The 15998-nt window shown below is 56.4% G+C and overlaps 1 protein-coding gene across 5 annotated transcripts; it reads right to left on the reverse strand.

Annotated features, from left to right (window-relative positions):
* Positions 1-57: 57 nt before the first annotated feature.
* ADGRE5 (adhesion G protein-coupled receptor E5) lies at positions 58-15833 on the reverse strand. 5 transcript variants are annotated; one of them, XM_036302756.1, is made up of 20 exons: positions 15715-15833; positions 12491-12541; positions 12191-12316; positions 11592-11750; positions 8359-8490; positions 7663-7809; positions 6760-6906; positions 6141-6187; positions 5940-6017; positions 4330-4504; positions 4141-4248; positions 3713-3936; positions 2943-3119; positions 2005-2196; positions 1569-1795; positions 1376-1442; positions 1156-1247; positions 914-1082; positions 727-825; positions 58-629 (listed from the first exon to the last, which is right to left on the reverse strand). In XM_036302756.1, the coding sequence occupies exons 1-20, from the start codon at positions 15752-15754 to the stop codon at positions 600-602; spliced, it is 2487 nt and encodes an 828-aa protein (XP_036158649.1). In that variant the 5' UTR covers positions 15755-15833; the 3' UTR covers positions 58-599. The 5 variants fall into 5 exon arrangements, with proteins under 5 accessions (XP_036158649.1, XP_036158645.1, XP_036158644.1 ...); XM_036302752.1 differs by lacking the exon at positions 7663-7809; XM_036302751.1 differs by lacking the exon at positions 7663-7809 and having other exon boundaries at positions 6141-6190.
* Between the last annotated feature and the right edge of the window lie 165 nt (positions 15834-15998).

A 15998-nucleotide genomic window follows, 5' to 3' on the forward strand; every position in this document is an offset into this window, starting at 1 on the left:
GTCAGTGAGCCCCCAGCCACCAAAGCCACCTCCTGTACTAGTATCTGTGAGATTAAATTTTAAATGTCAACATTGAAAACTTTATACAGATTTTAAAAACAACAACACATTACACAACATCCATGACCTTCAAAACATTGAGAACCCTCTGCCGGGAGGCAGACTGGCCTCTGTACCGTGAGTCTCAGGGCCTGAAGGGGCCCTGCCCTTCTCCCATCCTTGAGCTTAGTCTTAGCTTAACAGGAAAATAGAACCCCAGCACGCTGGCCTCTTGTTATGTAGCAAAGACAGATGAGTGGGAGGCCAGGAGCCTTGTCTGTCCGGGTGTTGGGTACCAGGGCAAGGGGCTGCAGCCCTGTCCGGCTCCTGCCCACCCTGGGTGCCAGCTGGGGTGCAGCAGAGGCAGCCAGAAGCAGGTCCATCAGGTCCGACTCCACCCTGTGTTCCTGGGTTTGGCGCCAGAGAACAACTGTTGATGCCCCTTCTCTGGGGACAGGAGAGTGGAGGGATCAAGGTTGTGAGAGAGGAGGGGACAGTCTTCAGTATGTGCAAAAGCTGCTGAGGCCACAGGAGCTGCTGGCCTGGCCAGAACCTCGCAGTCACATGCCAGACTCTGACGGCCTGAGGGACTGGAGAGAGAGGAACCCGGTAAGGACTGATTCTGGACTGATTCCGGCCCAAGGCTGCCTTCTGGCCCTGCACCCCCACACCAGGGTTGGCCCTTACCCTAGTCTGATTTTGGCTGGTGCTGGATGTCGATGTGCCAAAGTCCGAGTACTTATTCCCAGTGACCATGCAGGCCCACTTCCGGTACTCCTCCCTCACCTGCAAGGCCCAAGGTGCCAGGTCAGGGGAGGCAGCCCCAGGAAGTAGGGGAAGGGGAGGGGACACCCACAGCTGCCCCACGGCCCACCTTTTTGTTGAGCAGGCAGTGCAGCAGGAAGAGGAAGAAGCCCTGCAAGCAGTTGAGGATGGTGAAGGCATAGGCCAGCACCTGGCTCCTCGGGTCGAAGAGGAACAGGCCGAAGACCCATGTGCAGCCCAACACCAAGAGCTGTGCGATGGCCGTGATGGTCAGCACCCTGGGGGAGAAGGGCAGCTGTAGCAGGGGACACCCCACGCATCCCCCCTCTCCCTGTCGGCCCCTGCCCTCACCTGGCCTTCTTTAATTTCTTCATGTCTGGGTTGATCTCAGAGAACTTCTGAGTGAGCTTCCAGACAGTTATCACGAAGATGACGGCGTTACACTGGGCGGGGAGCAGAGAGTTTGGATTAGGGTTTTGTCCTTGGAACTCAGGGAGAGAACCGGCCTGTTGGGCTCAGTGAGGAGCCAGCTGACACAGGCCTTAAGGGTGGAGCGTGGGGGATTAGTTACCAAAATGATGAATGTCACAGGTCCCAGGAAACTCCAGAGGAAGCCGTGCCTGCGGTCCAGCCAGCAGCTGGATGAGAAGAGAGGGGTCTGGTCAGGAGCCGGAGGGGACTGAGGGGATTGGGGCACCGAGGTTGTGGCCCCACACCCCTGGCCAGACCCCAGCCCTCCTATGGCCTCACGACTCCCCACTCACTAGATACCGCGGCCGTAGCCCTCGGGCCTGGCGGCCGCTGAGATGGCCACAATGAGGAAGGGAACGCCGTAGCCGATCAGGTAGAGCCAGCGCTTGCTTAGGCCCTGACCCTGGAATACACGCACCACGAGGAAGTAGAGCTCCAGGCCTTCTAGGCTCATCCAGCAGAAGGCAGCCAGGAAGCAGTAGTGCAGCAGCCCGGCCACCAGGCGGCAGCGCAGCCCCACCTGCGGGGTGGGGGCGGGGCAACGTCAGCGCATTCCCGGCCGGAGCGCTTGTGGTGGGCGGGGTCACGGCGGGGGCGGGGTTGTGGGCGGGATAGGGGGCGTGGCCAGGTGGTGCTCAAGCCGGCGCAGGGGCGGGGCTTCTCCGACCTGGGACCTAGCTAGGCTAGCTCCCAGGTGAGAGATGGGCACTCTGTGGGGAGGGACCTCACCTGGCCTCCTTCGTTCTCTATGCCGGCCAGAAATATGGCAGAGCCCAGGAAGAGGCATATGCAGAGGTGCAGGTGCACGGTGGTGCGCGAGCCCTGGATGGGCCGCACTAGCAGGAAGGTGAGGATACACAGCAGCAGGCAGACCAGCGACAGTGCCAGGCCCACTTTGGTGATCAGGGCCAGCTTCAGGTCCTAGATGCAGGATGGAATGGGAGGGGCTTGATCAGCACCTTGAGGCCTTCTGCCCTCCTTGTGGGTCCCACAGCCCAGACCCACCTGGGACCTGCCTGACCTCAGGACTCAGATCAGGCCGATCACCTCCCCCCACCTCTTCTGCCTTCAACGTCTGAGCAAGCCTGCTGTGTCTGTCATTCTAAATGCGCCCCCCCCCCCCCCACACACACACACACATATGTGGGTGCAGCAAGGATCCCAGACTGCTCTCTGGAAAAGGTCCCAGTGAGGCTTTGACTGTCACATCCTTTTCCAACACTGATGGGTCCCCTTCTCTGACCTCATCTCTTGCCCCTTCCACACCTGGACACACCTATCAGCTCACAAATCCTACATTTTAGCACTTCCTGGGCCTTTGGCCTGGACCACCACCCTCTCCTACTCTGCCTAGCCCATTCCAGGTATCCACATGGCCAGTTCATCTATGGATCACCTGAGGCCACATACAGAGTTGTGCTCCAGCTTTTGGCGGTATTTAACAACTGGGTCAATTGGATCGGGGTGGACAGAGGGAAGCTGGCTGGAGCAGGGCCTCCAGTCAGGCCACATTTAGTTGCTGGGTCAAGGGGGCTTGTCTGTGGGACCACCTGAGCTGTGCAACCAAAAACACGCGTTGGGCCACACCATCAAGAACCAGCTGCTCATCTCACCTAAGCCAACCTTGCCATCTGTGGGCTGTTGAGGGTAGCCCTGGGGCTGCTCACCTCCACGTCGTAGTGGGCCATGAGGATGGCAAAACTGCTCAGGTGGCTGCACTGGCAGGTGATGCTGTTATTGCTGCTGCCTAGCTTCTTGCAGCCTGTGGTGGACCAGGACCCACCACTGTCGTTACCCTTCCAGAAGGCACAGATTAGCTCCTGACGTGACTTGGGCGTCTCCGGCTGTGGGCAGGTGGGGGTGTTCAGAGATGTTAGCCTAGAGTCCACCCTTGGGGTCTGAGCTTGGCCTGGGTCTGAGGAAGCTGCTTTGCATTGACAAGTATTTACTGAGCACCTACTGTGTGTGCTAGGCCGGGGCACAGCAGTGAACAGGGCAGACACAAATCCCTGCCCTTGTGGGGCTGATATGCTCATTGGAGAGACAGGCAGTAAATAATAAAGCTAATAGATAAGTAAACCCGATAGTGTTTTAGAAGGTGGTAGGTGCTATAAAAAGAAAAGAAAAGAAAAGAAACAGGATAGGAGAAAGATAGGGCATGACTGATTACAGACTGTAATTTTAAATAAGGAGGTCAGAGAGAGCCCAATAGAGAAGGTGGCATTTGAACAAAGACTAGAAACAGGTAAAGGACTGAGTCATGTGAGGGAAAGGTTTCTGAGCCAGAGAGCACAGCAAGTGCAAAGGCCCTGAGGTACATTTAAGGATGTAGCAGAAGGGGCGGAGGTGGGGAAATGAAGACTGCAGAGGGGCCACTATGACCTTGGCTATGGGGTGAACAGTGGGGCTGATCCCACCTCCCCACCCAAGGACTCACATGGTAGGAGAAGGAGAAGGTGACAGGAGGGTCTAGTTTCTCCGTGTTCTTGTTGCTCAGAAAGACCGTGTTGACGGTGGAGAGGATCTTGGCCTGAGCTTTGTTGACATAACTTTCATGTGTGTCTTCCAGCTCAATTTTCTTCTCAGGGTCCAGCTCCACGGAGGCATTGACCAGCAGTGTCTCCATTTTTCGGCTGGAGAATATGCCTGCCACAGTGCGGCCTGGGGAACAGATATGCTGGCTACCTTCCTCCCTCCCTCCCAAGACGTCCAAATTAGGCTTGGCCAGTCCACCATGATGCCTGGAGTCCCTCACGATGGCTCAGTTTCCAACTGTTACATATTTGGGACCTCACGCCTAGCCATATCCCAGCTCTTTCTTCCCTCTCCCACCGGTGCCCCCTCCGGCCGGCCACCTGCTGTTACCTGAGTCCCCGACTCCAGCTGCCTGAGTCCAGTTCAGCTTCATGCGTGCATGGCTCTGGCCCAGGGTGACGGTTCCATTCCGTTGCTCCTGGATCATCAGGGACAGCTCTGAGGGGAGAAGGGCAGTGACTGTGTGATCCAGATGCAGGATGGGGCCCAGGGTTGGGGCAGGGCAGGAAGAGGCCTCACCTGTGTCCAAAGGGGAACGGTAGGTGAAGGAGGGTCCAGGCAAGGTCTTGGCCAGGTTTCTCAGGACTTCTTCGAGGTAGGAGAGCAGGTGGGTGGCCATGCGGTACCGGTCAGACAGGGCCAGGGCCTCCAGGTCCCCAGGAACTTCCAGCTCATCCAATGACGTGATGAATTTCTGGGGGTGACGGGTAACAGCTGCTGGGTCCCTGCACCACAGGGACTGCCCAAAGGACCCTGATCTCACTCCCTCACTAGGGAACACACTGGAGAACCCCCCAGGTTGCCTGGGGGACAGACACAGGGGAATCATCTAGATGCTGCAGTAGCCATAAGACAAATGTGAGTATATGCCTATATGGCACTTAGCGTTGATTAGCCACTGACTCTCTGCCAGGTTCTCTCCTAAGTCTGCACTGTCCAGAACACTCACCACAAGTCACATGTGGCACCATATTGAAATGGTAATATTTTGAATCTATTGGGTTAAATGGAATCTTCACATTAATTTCATTTGTTTACTTTTACTTTTTTAAAAATCCTCACCCAAGGATATGTTATTATTGATTTGCAAGAGAAAGGAAGGGGGAGAGGGAGAGAAACACCTATGTGAGAGAGAAACATCAATTGGTTGCCTCCTGTACACACCCCAACCTGGAATTGAACCCGCAGCCTTTTGGTGTAGAGAACAATGCTCCAACCAATTAAGGCACCTGGCCAGAGCTAGTTTTCATTTTTAAAAAATATATTTTTATCGATTTCAGAGAGGAAGGGAGAGATAGAAACATCAATGATGAGAGAGAGTCACTGGTCGGCTGACTCCTGCACGCCCTCCACTGGGGATTGAGCCCGCAACCTGGGCACTTGCCCTTGACCTGAATCAAGCCTGGGGCCCTTCAGTCCATAGGCCGTCACTCTATCCTTTGAACCAAACCAGCTAGGATTATTTTTACCTTTTTTTTTTTCTTAAATAAAGCTACTGGAAAAATTTAAATGCCATAAGGGGCTCATATATTTCTACTGGGCTACGTGCATATGCTAAAACTTACATCCAGTGCTTACTGTGGGCCGGGCACTGTTCTTTGAGAAGGATTCTCTTAGTTCATTTAAACCTTCACAACCGCTGTATAAAGCGGGAGACGGGGACCCAGAGAGGGGGACCCTGAGGTCACGGCAGTAAGTGTGTGGGGGATTTGAACCTCTGTGACTCTGCTCCAGAGGCAAAATTCTGAATCACTCCATTCTGTAGCCATTATATCCCTCGCGAGTGTGAGTGTGTGTGCGAGGGCCACCCAGGAATGGTGGTTGTGTATGTGCATCCGTTTGTGCGATGGGGATATACAGGGTGTCCTCAAAAATGTGTACATACTTTAACAGCTGGTAGCTCAATTTTGAAAATGAAATATACTTTAATCAACACTGCCTTTATAATTGTTCAGGCTGTGTCCATACACTTTTGGGGGACAGCCTATATCTGGTGTGTGTGTAGTGTGCGTACAGCCACAGCTGTTTCTCTGATTAGAGGCCCCTGCTTGGGCTGTCTCCACTCACACTGAAGCATCCCCCAGCCACCCCCACACTGTCCTGGGCTTCCCCCCAGGTCATGTCCTTACCTGGATGGTGTCCTGGGCCGAGGCAGACGTAAAGTCTCTGCTCAGTTCCTGGACTTTTTCAAAGAAGTTGGAGAGACTCTGGGGAAAGAGGAGACGAGGGGTCAGAAACCCTCACAGGTGGGTGGGGGAGAGTGGGAAAATGGGTGGACAGTGGGCTGAGTGGAGGGACCTTGCCTCCTGGTCCCGGCTGGAGTCACTCACCTGGCTCTTGATTCCAGGGGGCGGGGTCCAGGTGGGGAAGGAGATCTCTGCAGGGGACAGAACAGCTGTCCATTAGGTGTGTGTGAGTGTGTGTGTGTGTGTGTGTGTGTGTGTGTGTTGGAGGTAGTGTCTAGGGGTCAGGCTCTACTTTCACACTGAGTAGTCCTTTGCTTATTCAGGAATCTGGGCCCCTCCCCTCTCCGTGCCCCACCCCCTTCCCGTGTCCAGTCCCCCTCCCCCGCAACGCCTTGGCTGGAGGTGATGACACCTGCTGACTGCACATCCCTGAGTGGCGGTCACAGGGGTTATGGGAAGAGTGCAGAGGCCTGACCCACAGTAGGTCAGCCTTCACAGAGGTACAGGTTGTGAGATATTAGATACCTTTGTCCCAGTTAGTAATTAGCTGCTGCCTGGGGTCCCCCAGGAGCCTTCCCCTTGGTACCCCAGCTCCTTCCGCAGGACCCCCAGATCTTTTCCCATTTAGTCTCAAAGAATGGAAGCCTGGCCCAGCAGGGCACCCCCAGCATTCATTCTGCTGGGTTCGTGTGGGTGCCCGTGAAAATGTGATCAGGTGGCTTGAGCTGTGGGTCTTTGGGAATGTGGGATCTGAACTCCAAACCTTCACAGACGGTGTTGTTTGGGCCATTGGGGGACCCAGGAACCGGCTTCCAGCCAGGGCGGCAGCGGCACTCATAGCTGCCCTCGGTGTTGTGGCATTGGGTGGATTTGTGGCAGGAATGTTTTCCCGAGGTACATTCATTCACATCTGAGGACAAAGCCAGAGCGTCAGGCCCTCCCTCTACTCCTTGCTCGCATCCTTCCTGCCCCTTCTCTCAAATCCCTTAGCAGTTCACCCCGAGGACACCCCACTATGCCCCGCTTACCAGCCACCTAGACTGACAGGATACAAACTTGTGGTGATGTTTTCCACTGTAAAAGCACCATAAGCTCAGAGCGCCCCTGCAAGGCGGACAGGGCAGGATGGACTGGGGGACTTCTAACCAGGGAAGCTGCCACACTGAGGCAGCTACCATGCGCTGAGGCTACCATGCGCTGAGGCTGTGGGCTGTAGCACCAATGTGCCCAGAGCTGCACTCTTGCCCTTATTAGAACAGAATCCGAGCCCTAGCCAGTTTGGTTCAGTGGATAGAACGTCGGCGTGCGGACTGAAGGGTCCCAGGTTCGATTCCAGTCAAGGGCACATGCCCGGGTTGCGGGCTCAATCCCCAGTAGGGGGTGTGCAGGAGGCAGCTGATCAATGATTCTATCTCATTGATGTTTCTATCTGTCTCTCCCTCTCCCTTTCTCTCTGAAATCAATAAAAATATATTTTAAAAAAGAACAGAATCTGAAGCTCAGCCCTGCCTGGCCCAGGTGCTCTCTCCTCACTGCCTGCACTGGGCACACACTATTGCTGAAAGTGCTGCCCCTTCCCTGCCAAAGCACCTTATGGCAGCTTCCTTTCAGATGGCTCAGCAAAGTAAAGAAGATGTGGTACATTTATGGGATCTGAACTCCAAACCTTCACAAACGGTGTTGTGTGGGCCATTGGGGGACCCAGGAATCGGCTTCCAGCCAGGGCGGCAGCGGCACACGTAGCTGCCCACAGTGTTGAGGCAGTGGGTGGTTTTGTGGCAGGGTTTTTGTCCCGAGGTACATTCATTCACATCTGAGGGCAAAGCCAGAGCATCAGGCCCTCCCTGACCCCACTTCTCATTGCCTGAGGATCCTACTGTCAGTACACATGGCACCACCTGGTGACCTTCAACTTCACCCTCAAAGCACGTTACGGTGACCTCCCTACAAGATGGAAATGGCAGGGACCATAGTCTCCAGTTTTTAGGTGGCAAATCCAGGAGGGAAACTGAGTCACAGGGGCTAGGTTTCTTGACCAAGGACTCCTGCCTACACCCTCCTGGGCCCTGGCCCTGGTTCCCTTCTGGGAACGAGAAGTCACACCTCCCCCTGCTGCATGTGACAGATGAGGAAAGGGAAGGGTCGGGGGTGCTCACAGGGGCTCCATAGGAAACCCCAGGCCCAGAAGACCCTGCCATCACCCAGCTCTGTGGAAGGACTTTTCAAGGAGGTGAATCCTTAGGCAGGGCCTTGACAGGGAACCTGAAAATCTTCTCCTGCCTCCTGGGGCTGCGGGGCCTGCGTCGGCTCCTTCCCCAGCTCCATCCAGTCCAGTCTCACAGCGTCCTCCCGGGGCCTCTACCTTTGCACAGCTTTGGGTCCTCTGGGTTCAGCTCAAATCCTGGTGGGCACGTGCAGGTGTAGCTGCCATGGGTGTTGACACACTCGCTGCGGCTTTTACAGATTCTGGGGTTCAACTGACATTCGTCCATGTCTGCAAGGGGAAGGAGAGGGTGGTGGATTCCTACAGCCATGGGCAGCCTTCAAACCTGGGATTCAGCCATGTTTCCTGCCATGGAAGCGTCTGAAGGCCCCTCTGCCTTCTGCCAGGAGAGTGGTGCCTTTTCTAATTCATATAGAGGTGTCCTGTGGGTAAGCATGGTGGCCTAGATGCTCTGTTGTCCAGATGTGGCCAGAAGCGGCCCAAGTCCTCCCTCTGACTCCTTGCACCACCACCTCCTCTCTGGGCAGCTCCCAGCTAGGGCAGGGACATCACTGCCACCTGTGTCCCAGCCTGAGGACTTGGGCAAAGGCCAGGCTGGGCCTTCCTGGAACCAAGTGCGGGAGAAGTGCTGCAGGCCCTCAGCAGGCTCCTTTCGGTGGCCTTGGTCCTGACTCCCCTGGGTGGTGCTGTGGGATGAGCTCTCCTTGGAATCCTGGTGACTCTGGTGAGACAGCACCCTCCCATCCACATGACTTCTGAGACTCCAGCCCATGGAGATGGACCGAGAACCACCCCTGAGCCTGACCCCTCGCGGACAAGGCTTTTAGGCCGGGGCCCAGAATGTGAAAATGATGCCAGATAGGCCAGGGCCACCTGGACAGTGGGTGCCAGGCCATGAGGGCAGTGGGGCTGACATCCAGCCATGCAGCCTTGGGGTGGTGAAGGTGCCCCTTCTGATCCCCCTGATGGCATCCCCTGGACTGGCAAGGAGTGATGAGAACCCACATGTGAGCTTGATCAGCGGTGGGCAAGGGCTGGGTGCCTGGAGCGGGGAGCAGCGGCTGATGGGTGAAGAGTGGCAGGTGTGTCTGTCATCTGGCTCCTTGTTCTACCACCAGGGACACAGTCCTGTGGGCCTTCCCTAGAGGGGCTGAGCTCTGTCTTCTGTAGCCCCATGGCCTGGGCCCCCATGGCACCTGGGTTTACCTCCTTGGAAGAGGATTGAGCCCGGGGCAATGGTCCCCGATGACACCCCCTCTTGTCACCTGGTCCAGGTGGGAGCCTCTTCCTTCACCCAACTCTCAGAGCTTGGGGCTGGGTGGGGAGGTCGACGTCACCCAGTCCACCCCAACATGTAACCCATCTGGATCCGGTCATCAAGCTGCCCACCGTCCTGAGAATTGAAGTTGTGGGGGAGGGTCAGAGTGGACGCTTGCTTGGGGGAATAGATGGAGGCCGAGTGGCAGAGAATTGGAGTCAGGGTATCAGGAGGCAGCTTCTCCAGCTGGGGCTGTGGGCCAGAGGTAATTTTCTTGAGGGGGTCCCTGGGCCATCACGGCCCGGGGGGTCTGGGAGGGCCTGGCATGGCTGCCCTGTGTGGGCTCCGGTGGCATCAGGTCTCATCCAGCAGGCACTGGCGATGGGGAAGAGGACGGTATTGTTCTGGAATGCACTGCGCCATGAGCTCTCGAAGTATCTTGACTGCCGCCCTCGTGTGTTTTATGCAATAAGACGCCAGGTGAGCAGGCTCCGAACTTCTGGGATGGCCTCTGCAGAGGGTTCTGAGTCGTGCGGTTCAGAGAGGGTTGGGAGACCAGGTAGTGCGTAGGATGGCCCTTTGATGCCTGGAGAAAGAGGGGTGAGCGGCCGAGGAAGGGGCCCAGGTCTCCTGCTCAAGGCAGACCTTGTGGGCCATGACGCGAGCAGACAGGTCCTCAGGTCGGCAAAGGCTGGAATGCTGAGGTGGGCAGGTGCCCAGAAGTCCCAGCTGAACCCGTCACAAAGCTAGGGCTTCAGGTGGCAGGTCCTGATCCAAACCCGCAGCAGCTCTCTCCCTGAGGTGCCTCCTCTGCCACCTCACTCTTGTTCGGCCATGTCTCTGCCCAGCAGCTCTGGCCCTGTCTCTCAGCCTGGCCTGTTCCTGACACAGCCACACACCTCAGTACCCACAGCACCGCCTGCGTGCAGGGCTTGCCATCGTGCAGGCACGCTGAGTGGGACCCATGACCACCGCTGCGGTTGTGCAGGTGGCTCACTGCACAAGGGAGTCCAGCCAAGGAGGCAACTGGGGGCTAAACACCAGCTCGCTCTCCATTCCCCAAACACACCATGTTCACCTGGAGACAAGGGACATGTTTCCAATTCACATGAAGGCTGTGCCCTGTGCGCAGGCTACACATCGGGGGCATAACGTCCCCCCACAGAGGCCCCTGTGGACCAGCAGTGCCGTGGATGGAGCCCTCCCGCTGGGCTCCAGGCAGGTGCAGGTGCCCCCTTCCTTCCCACCAGGAGGCTCTGCCACCTCCCTCTGCACGCAGGGCAGGCCTGGGGACCCAGCTCAGAGCCCCCAGGATCCCCAGCTCGGCCTCCTCCTCCCCTCTCTGTGTTCTTCACTAACCCCCTCTCTCTGGGTGAGTCATGGCTTCTGCCTGACCACTGCTGGCTGCATTTGCCTGCGGATGCCTGAAGCCCCTTTCCTGCCCACCTGCTTTCCCTGGAAAGGGGCAAAGCCTGGTGATGCATGGAGGCCTGGCTCCTCTTGGGTCCCTGGTGAGGGGCTGGGCCAGGCCAGCTGTTCTGAGTAGCCACCCGGGGTACGTCCCCTGGGATGTCCAACGCGGAGAGGGTTGTAGATCAGAATGAGTGTGGTCTAAAAGCCCAACAGCCACCACTGTGTTGTGCTCTAAGATCTCATATACTTTCCCAGCGGTTCTGTGAGGTAAGCACCATTGTCACTCCCTTTTACAGATGGGTAAACCGAGGCACAGACAGGTGAAGAACGTGTCCAAGGTCATACAGTTAACAAAAGTTTTTATCTGTAAAAGGTAGGCTCTCTCTCTCTCTCTCTCTTTTTTTTTTTTATACTGAATCACAATGATATTATCACATCTCGCACATTACCAGTGATTTCTGAATAAGTGTCCTGACTGGCGCTGCATACACAGCTGTCAGGTAGCAATACCAGGACTTGGGTCCTTGGCTCTCATGCCACCCTCCTCTCTGTGCTAGTGGGACAGGCACAGGCACACTTGTCCCACTCAGACCTGGGGCTGCACCCCTCACCAGGGCCCGGCACCCTGTATGTCGCAGGAATGGCTCTGGTGACTCCAAGCCTCATGGACAGGGAGATGGAAGATGCGGGTCATTCTTACCTTGACACGTGTTCTCTTTCGCATCACTGAACTTTGCTGCCTCAGAAACAAGCCTGTATCCTGGGATGCATGTGCAGTAGTAGCTCCCCACTGTGTTATGACACTCTGCGACTTTTCCACAGAGAGTCCCTGGCTTGCCTTGTTCACATTCGTCAATGTCTGCAACAAAACGGGATAAAGGGTCACCTCCCGAAGCCATGAGTGCCCTCAGGGCAGAGAGCTTGGTCCCATCCCTAGCATGGAGCCTGATGCTCAACCAGTGTCTTTTGGGAAATAATTAGACTCAGGCAACATTGCTGTGGCTGGAGCAAACCATTCCTGAAACCCACCAAATCAGCTCTGCTCTGCTCAGCTTTCTGTCTGTCTCCTGGATTTAGATACAGGAGCAAGTGCTGAAGTGGTGGGTGAGTAGAAGCTCAGCATCCCCCGCCCCAGTCTTCCCTCTGTACGAAGCCATGTTTATTCACTTCTCATTTTCCACCTTCATTTCTTTTCCTTTCTCTTTTCTCTGTCCTTGATGATGGTCTGAGAACAAAGGCTGAGGCTACCAACCACCATCCCGTCTCCATGTAGCCCTCCACCACCCCAAGCCTCTGTACCTTCACAAGTTTCCTCGTGCTGGAGGATGAGCTTCCCAGATGAAGATTTGAATCCCCGATCACAGAGACAGGCAGTGCCATTGACACATGAGGAGTTTTCAGGGCACGGCCGGCGACAGGCAGAGGCTGTGGGACGGAGACCATGGTCAGAAGATGAGGGCTGAGCCAGAGGCTGGGGAGGGGTGTTGGGAGGGACAACCCTGAGCTTCCTCCTGCAACAGGCCTTTCTCTGCCTGGGCTGAGAGGTGAGGTGGGGGTTGGGACTCTGGCTGGGGACTGAGTTACTCCCAGCAGACTCACCCCTGGTGCTCTGGGGTCCATCTTCCAACAGAATCAGCAGGACACACAGCGCTGGAACAGAGAGATGGAGGGTCAGGGGGGACACAGAACAGGGAAGGGAGGCCTGAGGGTGACACATCTGAGGGAAGCGGCGGCTCACCCCTCCCAGGCTCAGGCTCTGTCCATTACTCAAGGAGAGAGTGGGCAGGTGGCACCTCCCTGCCCTCCAGTGCCCATGGCCAGAGGGTCTGCACCCATCGCCTGAGGTGGCTTTCAGGAACTTAAGGATGGGGAGGGGCCCGAGCCTGGCAGGGGTCTTGGCTTCTGCTGATCTGTGGGAAGAAATTCAGGAAACATACTGGAGCCAGATGGCTTTGGTTCTACTCCCAGACCTTGGTCAGATGCCTCATTTCCTCAGTTTCCCCTTCTGTGAATGGGGATGAAGAGGAGATCCATTTCCTAGAGTGTGAGGGTTAAGCAGACAAGTACTGCCTGGTGTGTCAGAGTGCTTACTGCCGTCCTTTCTTTATGTGAAAATGAAGGGGTTGGGCCAGGTGTCCTCTCAGAACTCCCAAATCTAAGGTGCTCCAACCCACACTCTTCCTCAGGGACACAGTTGCAAGCACACTGCACCCACATCTGTCCACCACAACGACCAGCTTGGGACCCAGTGGTGACATTTCACGCCCTGGCTCCCTGCACACAGGAAGATGCTGGGGGCTCATGTTAGAGGTGGAGCTACACAGGCTCCCCAATCCTGCTCTTCCTGCTGCTCAGGGCACCCCATCCCAGGGCATGTCCTGGGGGGTTCTCCTTAAGTCAGCAGGGGGTCTATAGAGAGGAGGACTTCCTTGCCCGTTCACCAGAGAGACAGACAAGGAGACAGATGGAGAGAAAATAAAGAGGAGGGAGGGAGGGAGGGAGAGAGAGAGAGAGAGAGAGAGAGAGAGAGAGAGAACTAGAGACTTAGAGGAGAAAGAGGGATACAGAGATGGAAGGAAAATGAAGAGATGAAAGAGAGACAAAAGACAGAGAAATGGAGAGAGAAACAGAGGCAGAGTTAAGAAGACAGTAATATAGAGATGGACAGAGAAATAGGAAGCTCCTAGAAAGGAAGAGACACAGATGCCAGAGATTAGATGGAGAGAAATGAGAGATAGAGAGATTGAGAGCCAGATAGAGAAAGAGAAGAAAAGGGAGGGGGGAGTGAGTGCGGTGCCTGGGCAGCAGGTGGGGTGTGGGGAGGGCTTGAGGGATCCATCCAGTCCCTGCAGATCTAGAGATGCTGGGGAGGCAGCCCAGACCCAGATAATCCAGGGAGACCAGATGGGGGCAGCGGGTGGAGGGATGGGGGCCAGGGAGGCAGAGCAGGAACGAGTCACTTCCTGGGCCAAATGAAGGCATAACTCATGGCTCCCAGTCCCCCATGGAGGGGCTCCCAGTCCCCCATAGAGGGGCTCCCAGGGGAATTTTGGGATGGATCCTTGTGAGCACAACTTGAGGAGCTGTGGAGGGTGCAGACTGGAGGGCCCCCTGAGCACTCAGTCCCAATGCCCAAGCTTGATGCCCCTCAGGCCAGCAGAGGGCAAAGACCCCCACACCCTCCCCAAGGCCTCGAAGATGCGGTGAACAGGCTAGAACTCCTGTCTTCCTCCTCTCTGGCCACAGGGTTTGGTTAGTTCTCCCTTTGGTGGAACCCACTTCCTCTTTGTAGGACAGACCACAAAATGACCTTCCCTGGCAGCGTGGGCCCTGGGCCGATTTGTAGCACCGTCCATGCTCACAGTTACCCTAGAAGACAGGGCTCTGTTTATGCCCACTCTGCAGATGGACAAACTGAGGCTCAGAGCCCAGAAAAGACTTATGGAGAAACTGGCGAAGAGGGGGCTGGGGAAGATAGAAGTGAGGGGTCAAGTTCCCCAGACCCTGCAGGGAGGAGGTTCTCTGTGCTGAGCTGGGCTTTCCTGCCCCACCACAGAGGCTGCTGGGCCAGACCTCCACCTGGGGCCCAGCACGTCACCCAAACAGGAGTCTGGAGAGGGGTGCCTGGCCCTGCTCCCAGTCCCATCAGGTTTGCATTCCCCTAGCTGAGCCCTGAGCAGTCAGATTCCTGCCTGGGGCCCCTGTGGCAGGGGTGGGGCAGTCATTCTCTCCTTGCTCCTCCTGCTAAGGATCCCCACCCCCCTCCGCCCCAACACCCAAACCCACTAGTGAAATAATAATAATAGTAGCATTAACAACAACAACAATAATGTTACTTAATTCTCACTGTGAACCAGGACTCAACCCTTAACACAAGCCTGTGAAGTGGAGACCAGCCTTGCTCTGCCCCATTTCTCAGACGTGGAGAGTGAGGATCAGGGGCTCTGTGACTTGGCCCCTGACACATCGCCGCCTTCAGCTGTGCTCCACACGGACTCCACAAAAATCATCTAATTGTAATCATGCAACAGGCTATGTCAATTACACCTCACTTTCATAAAAAAACAAAACAAAAAAAAAAAAACAGCTCGCGCCTGGCACCCTGGGCCAGCACAGGGAGCCCCATCCCTGTGGCCTGGGGAAGTTCTGAGTGGCACCCAAATGTCATTTCTTAACTCTCTTTGTTGCCTGGTTGCCCAGGCAACGGGCTGCCCTGATAACCTGATAACCGTTAGAGCCACCCTGGGTGGGGCGGGAAGGGAGGCGAGGGGGAAGTCACAGCAAAGCCCAGGTTCAACCCACAGCAGCAAAGCCCTTCAGCGCACAGCTGAGTCCCCGCTGGGTCTCTGGGCTTCCCCTGCCACACAATGGGAGAAGTGTGGGGGTCACCCGGCTGTGGAAGGGTCCCCCTTAGCTCCCTAGCCCCCTCTCTGCCATCTGTTAGGAGTGACTTCCTGAGGGGGTCACAGCACTCATTCGCCCCTTCTCTTCCACCTGCTTCAGTTTCCCCTCTTAGGGAGCAGCTTCCAAAGTGGATCTGGAAGGAGCGTGAAGATCCCTCTGGGGTGGGGAACAGACCCTTAGAGCCCTCGGGGGGTTCCTGCTCGGGAGAGAGGGTTCCTGGGCACTGCCAGCTGCTCTCCCATGTGCCGTGGCTCCCGCCTAACCATGCGGCTTCCTCCATGTCAGGCCCCAGAGCTGCCAGCGGTGCCTCCTATTTCTCCATGGGTGGGGGTGGTGTGGGGAGACTGGAAAATGGAGGCACCAAAGGGGTGCTGCCAGGGGCTCCCTTACCCCTCCCAGAGGGGTCCCCAAACTCTTACCCTGTAGGATGTGAAAGGCGCTGAGGCGGGGACCTTCCATGGTGACCTGAGCTGCCAGCAGGGGAAGAAGCGGTTGGGCCGTCCGAGTCCCCAGGCGGGGCAGCCGCGCCTTTATAAAGTGTGTGGGCGGGACCCACTGCCCCAGGCCCCGCCCGCAACTGGTGGGGCAGCTGGAAGCCCACAGGAAAGTGCAGTAAAAACACAGCCCCGGGGGCAAAGCACTGGCCCCCCCCCTCCCAGTCCCCTCCCTCCCTCAACACACACACACACACCTCAGAGGTGTC

This window comes from Myotis myotis, unplaced genomic scaffold (genome assembly GCF_014108235.1).
Source record: "Myotis myotis isolate mMyoMyo1 unplaced genomic scaffold, mMyoMyo1.p scaffold_m19_p_33, whole genome shotgun sequence".
In the NCBI taxonomy this organism is placed as follows: Eukaryota; Metazoa; Chordata; class Mammalia; order Chiroptera; family Vespertilionidae; genus Myotis; species Myotis myotis.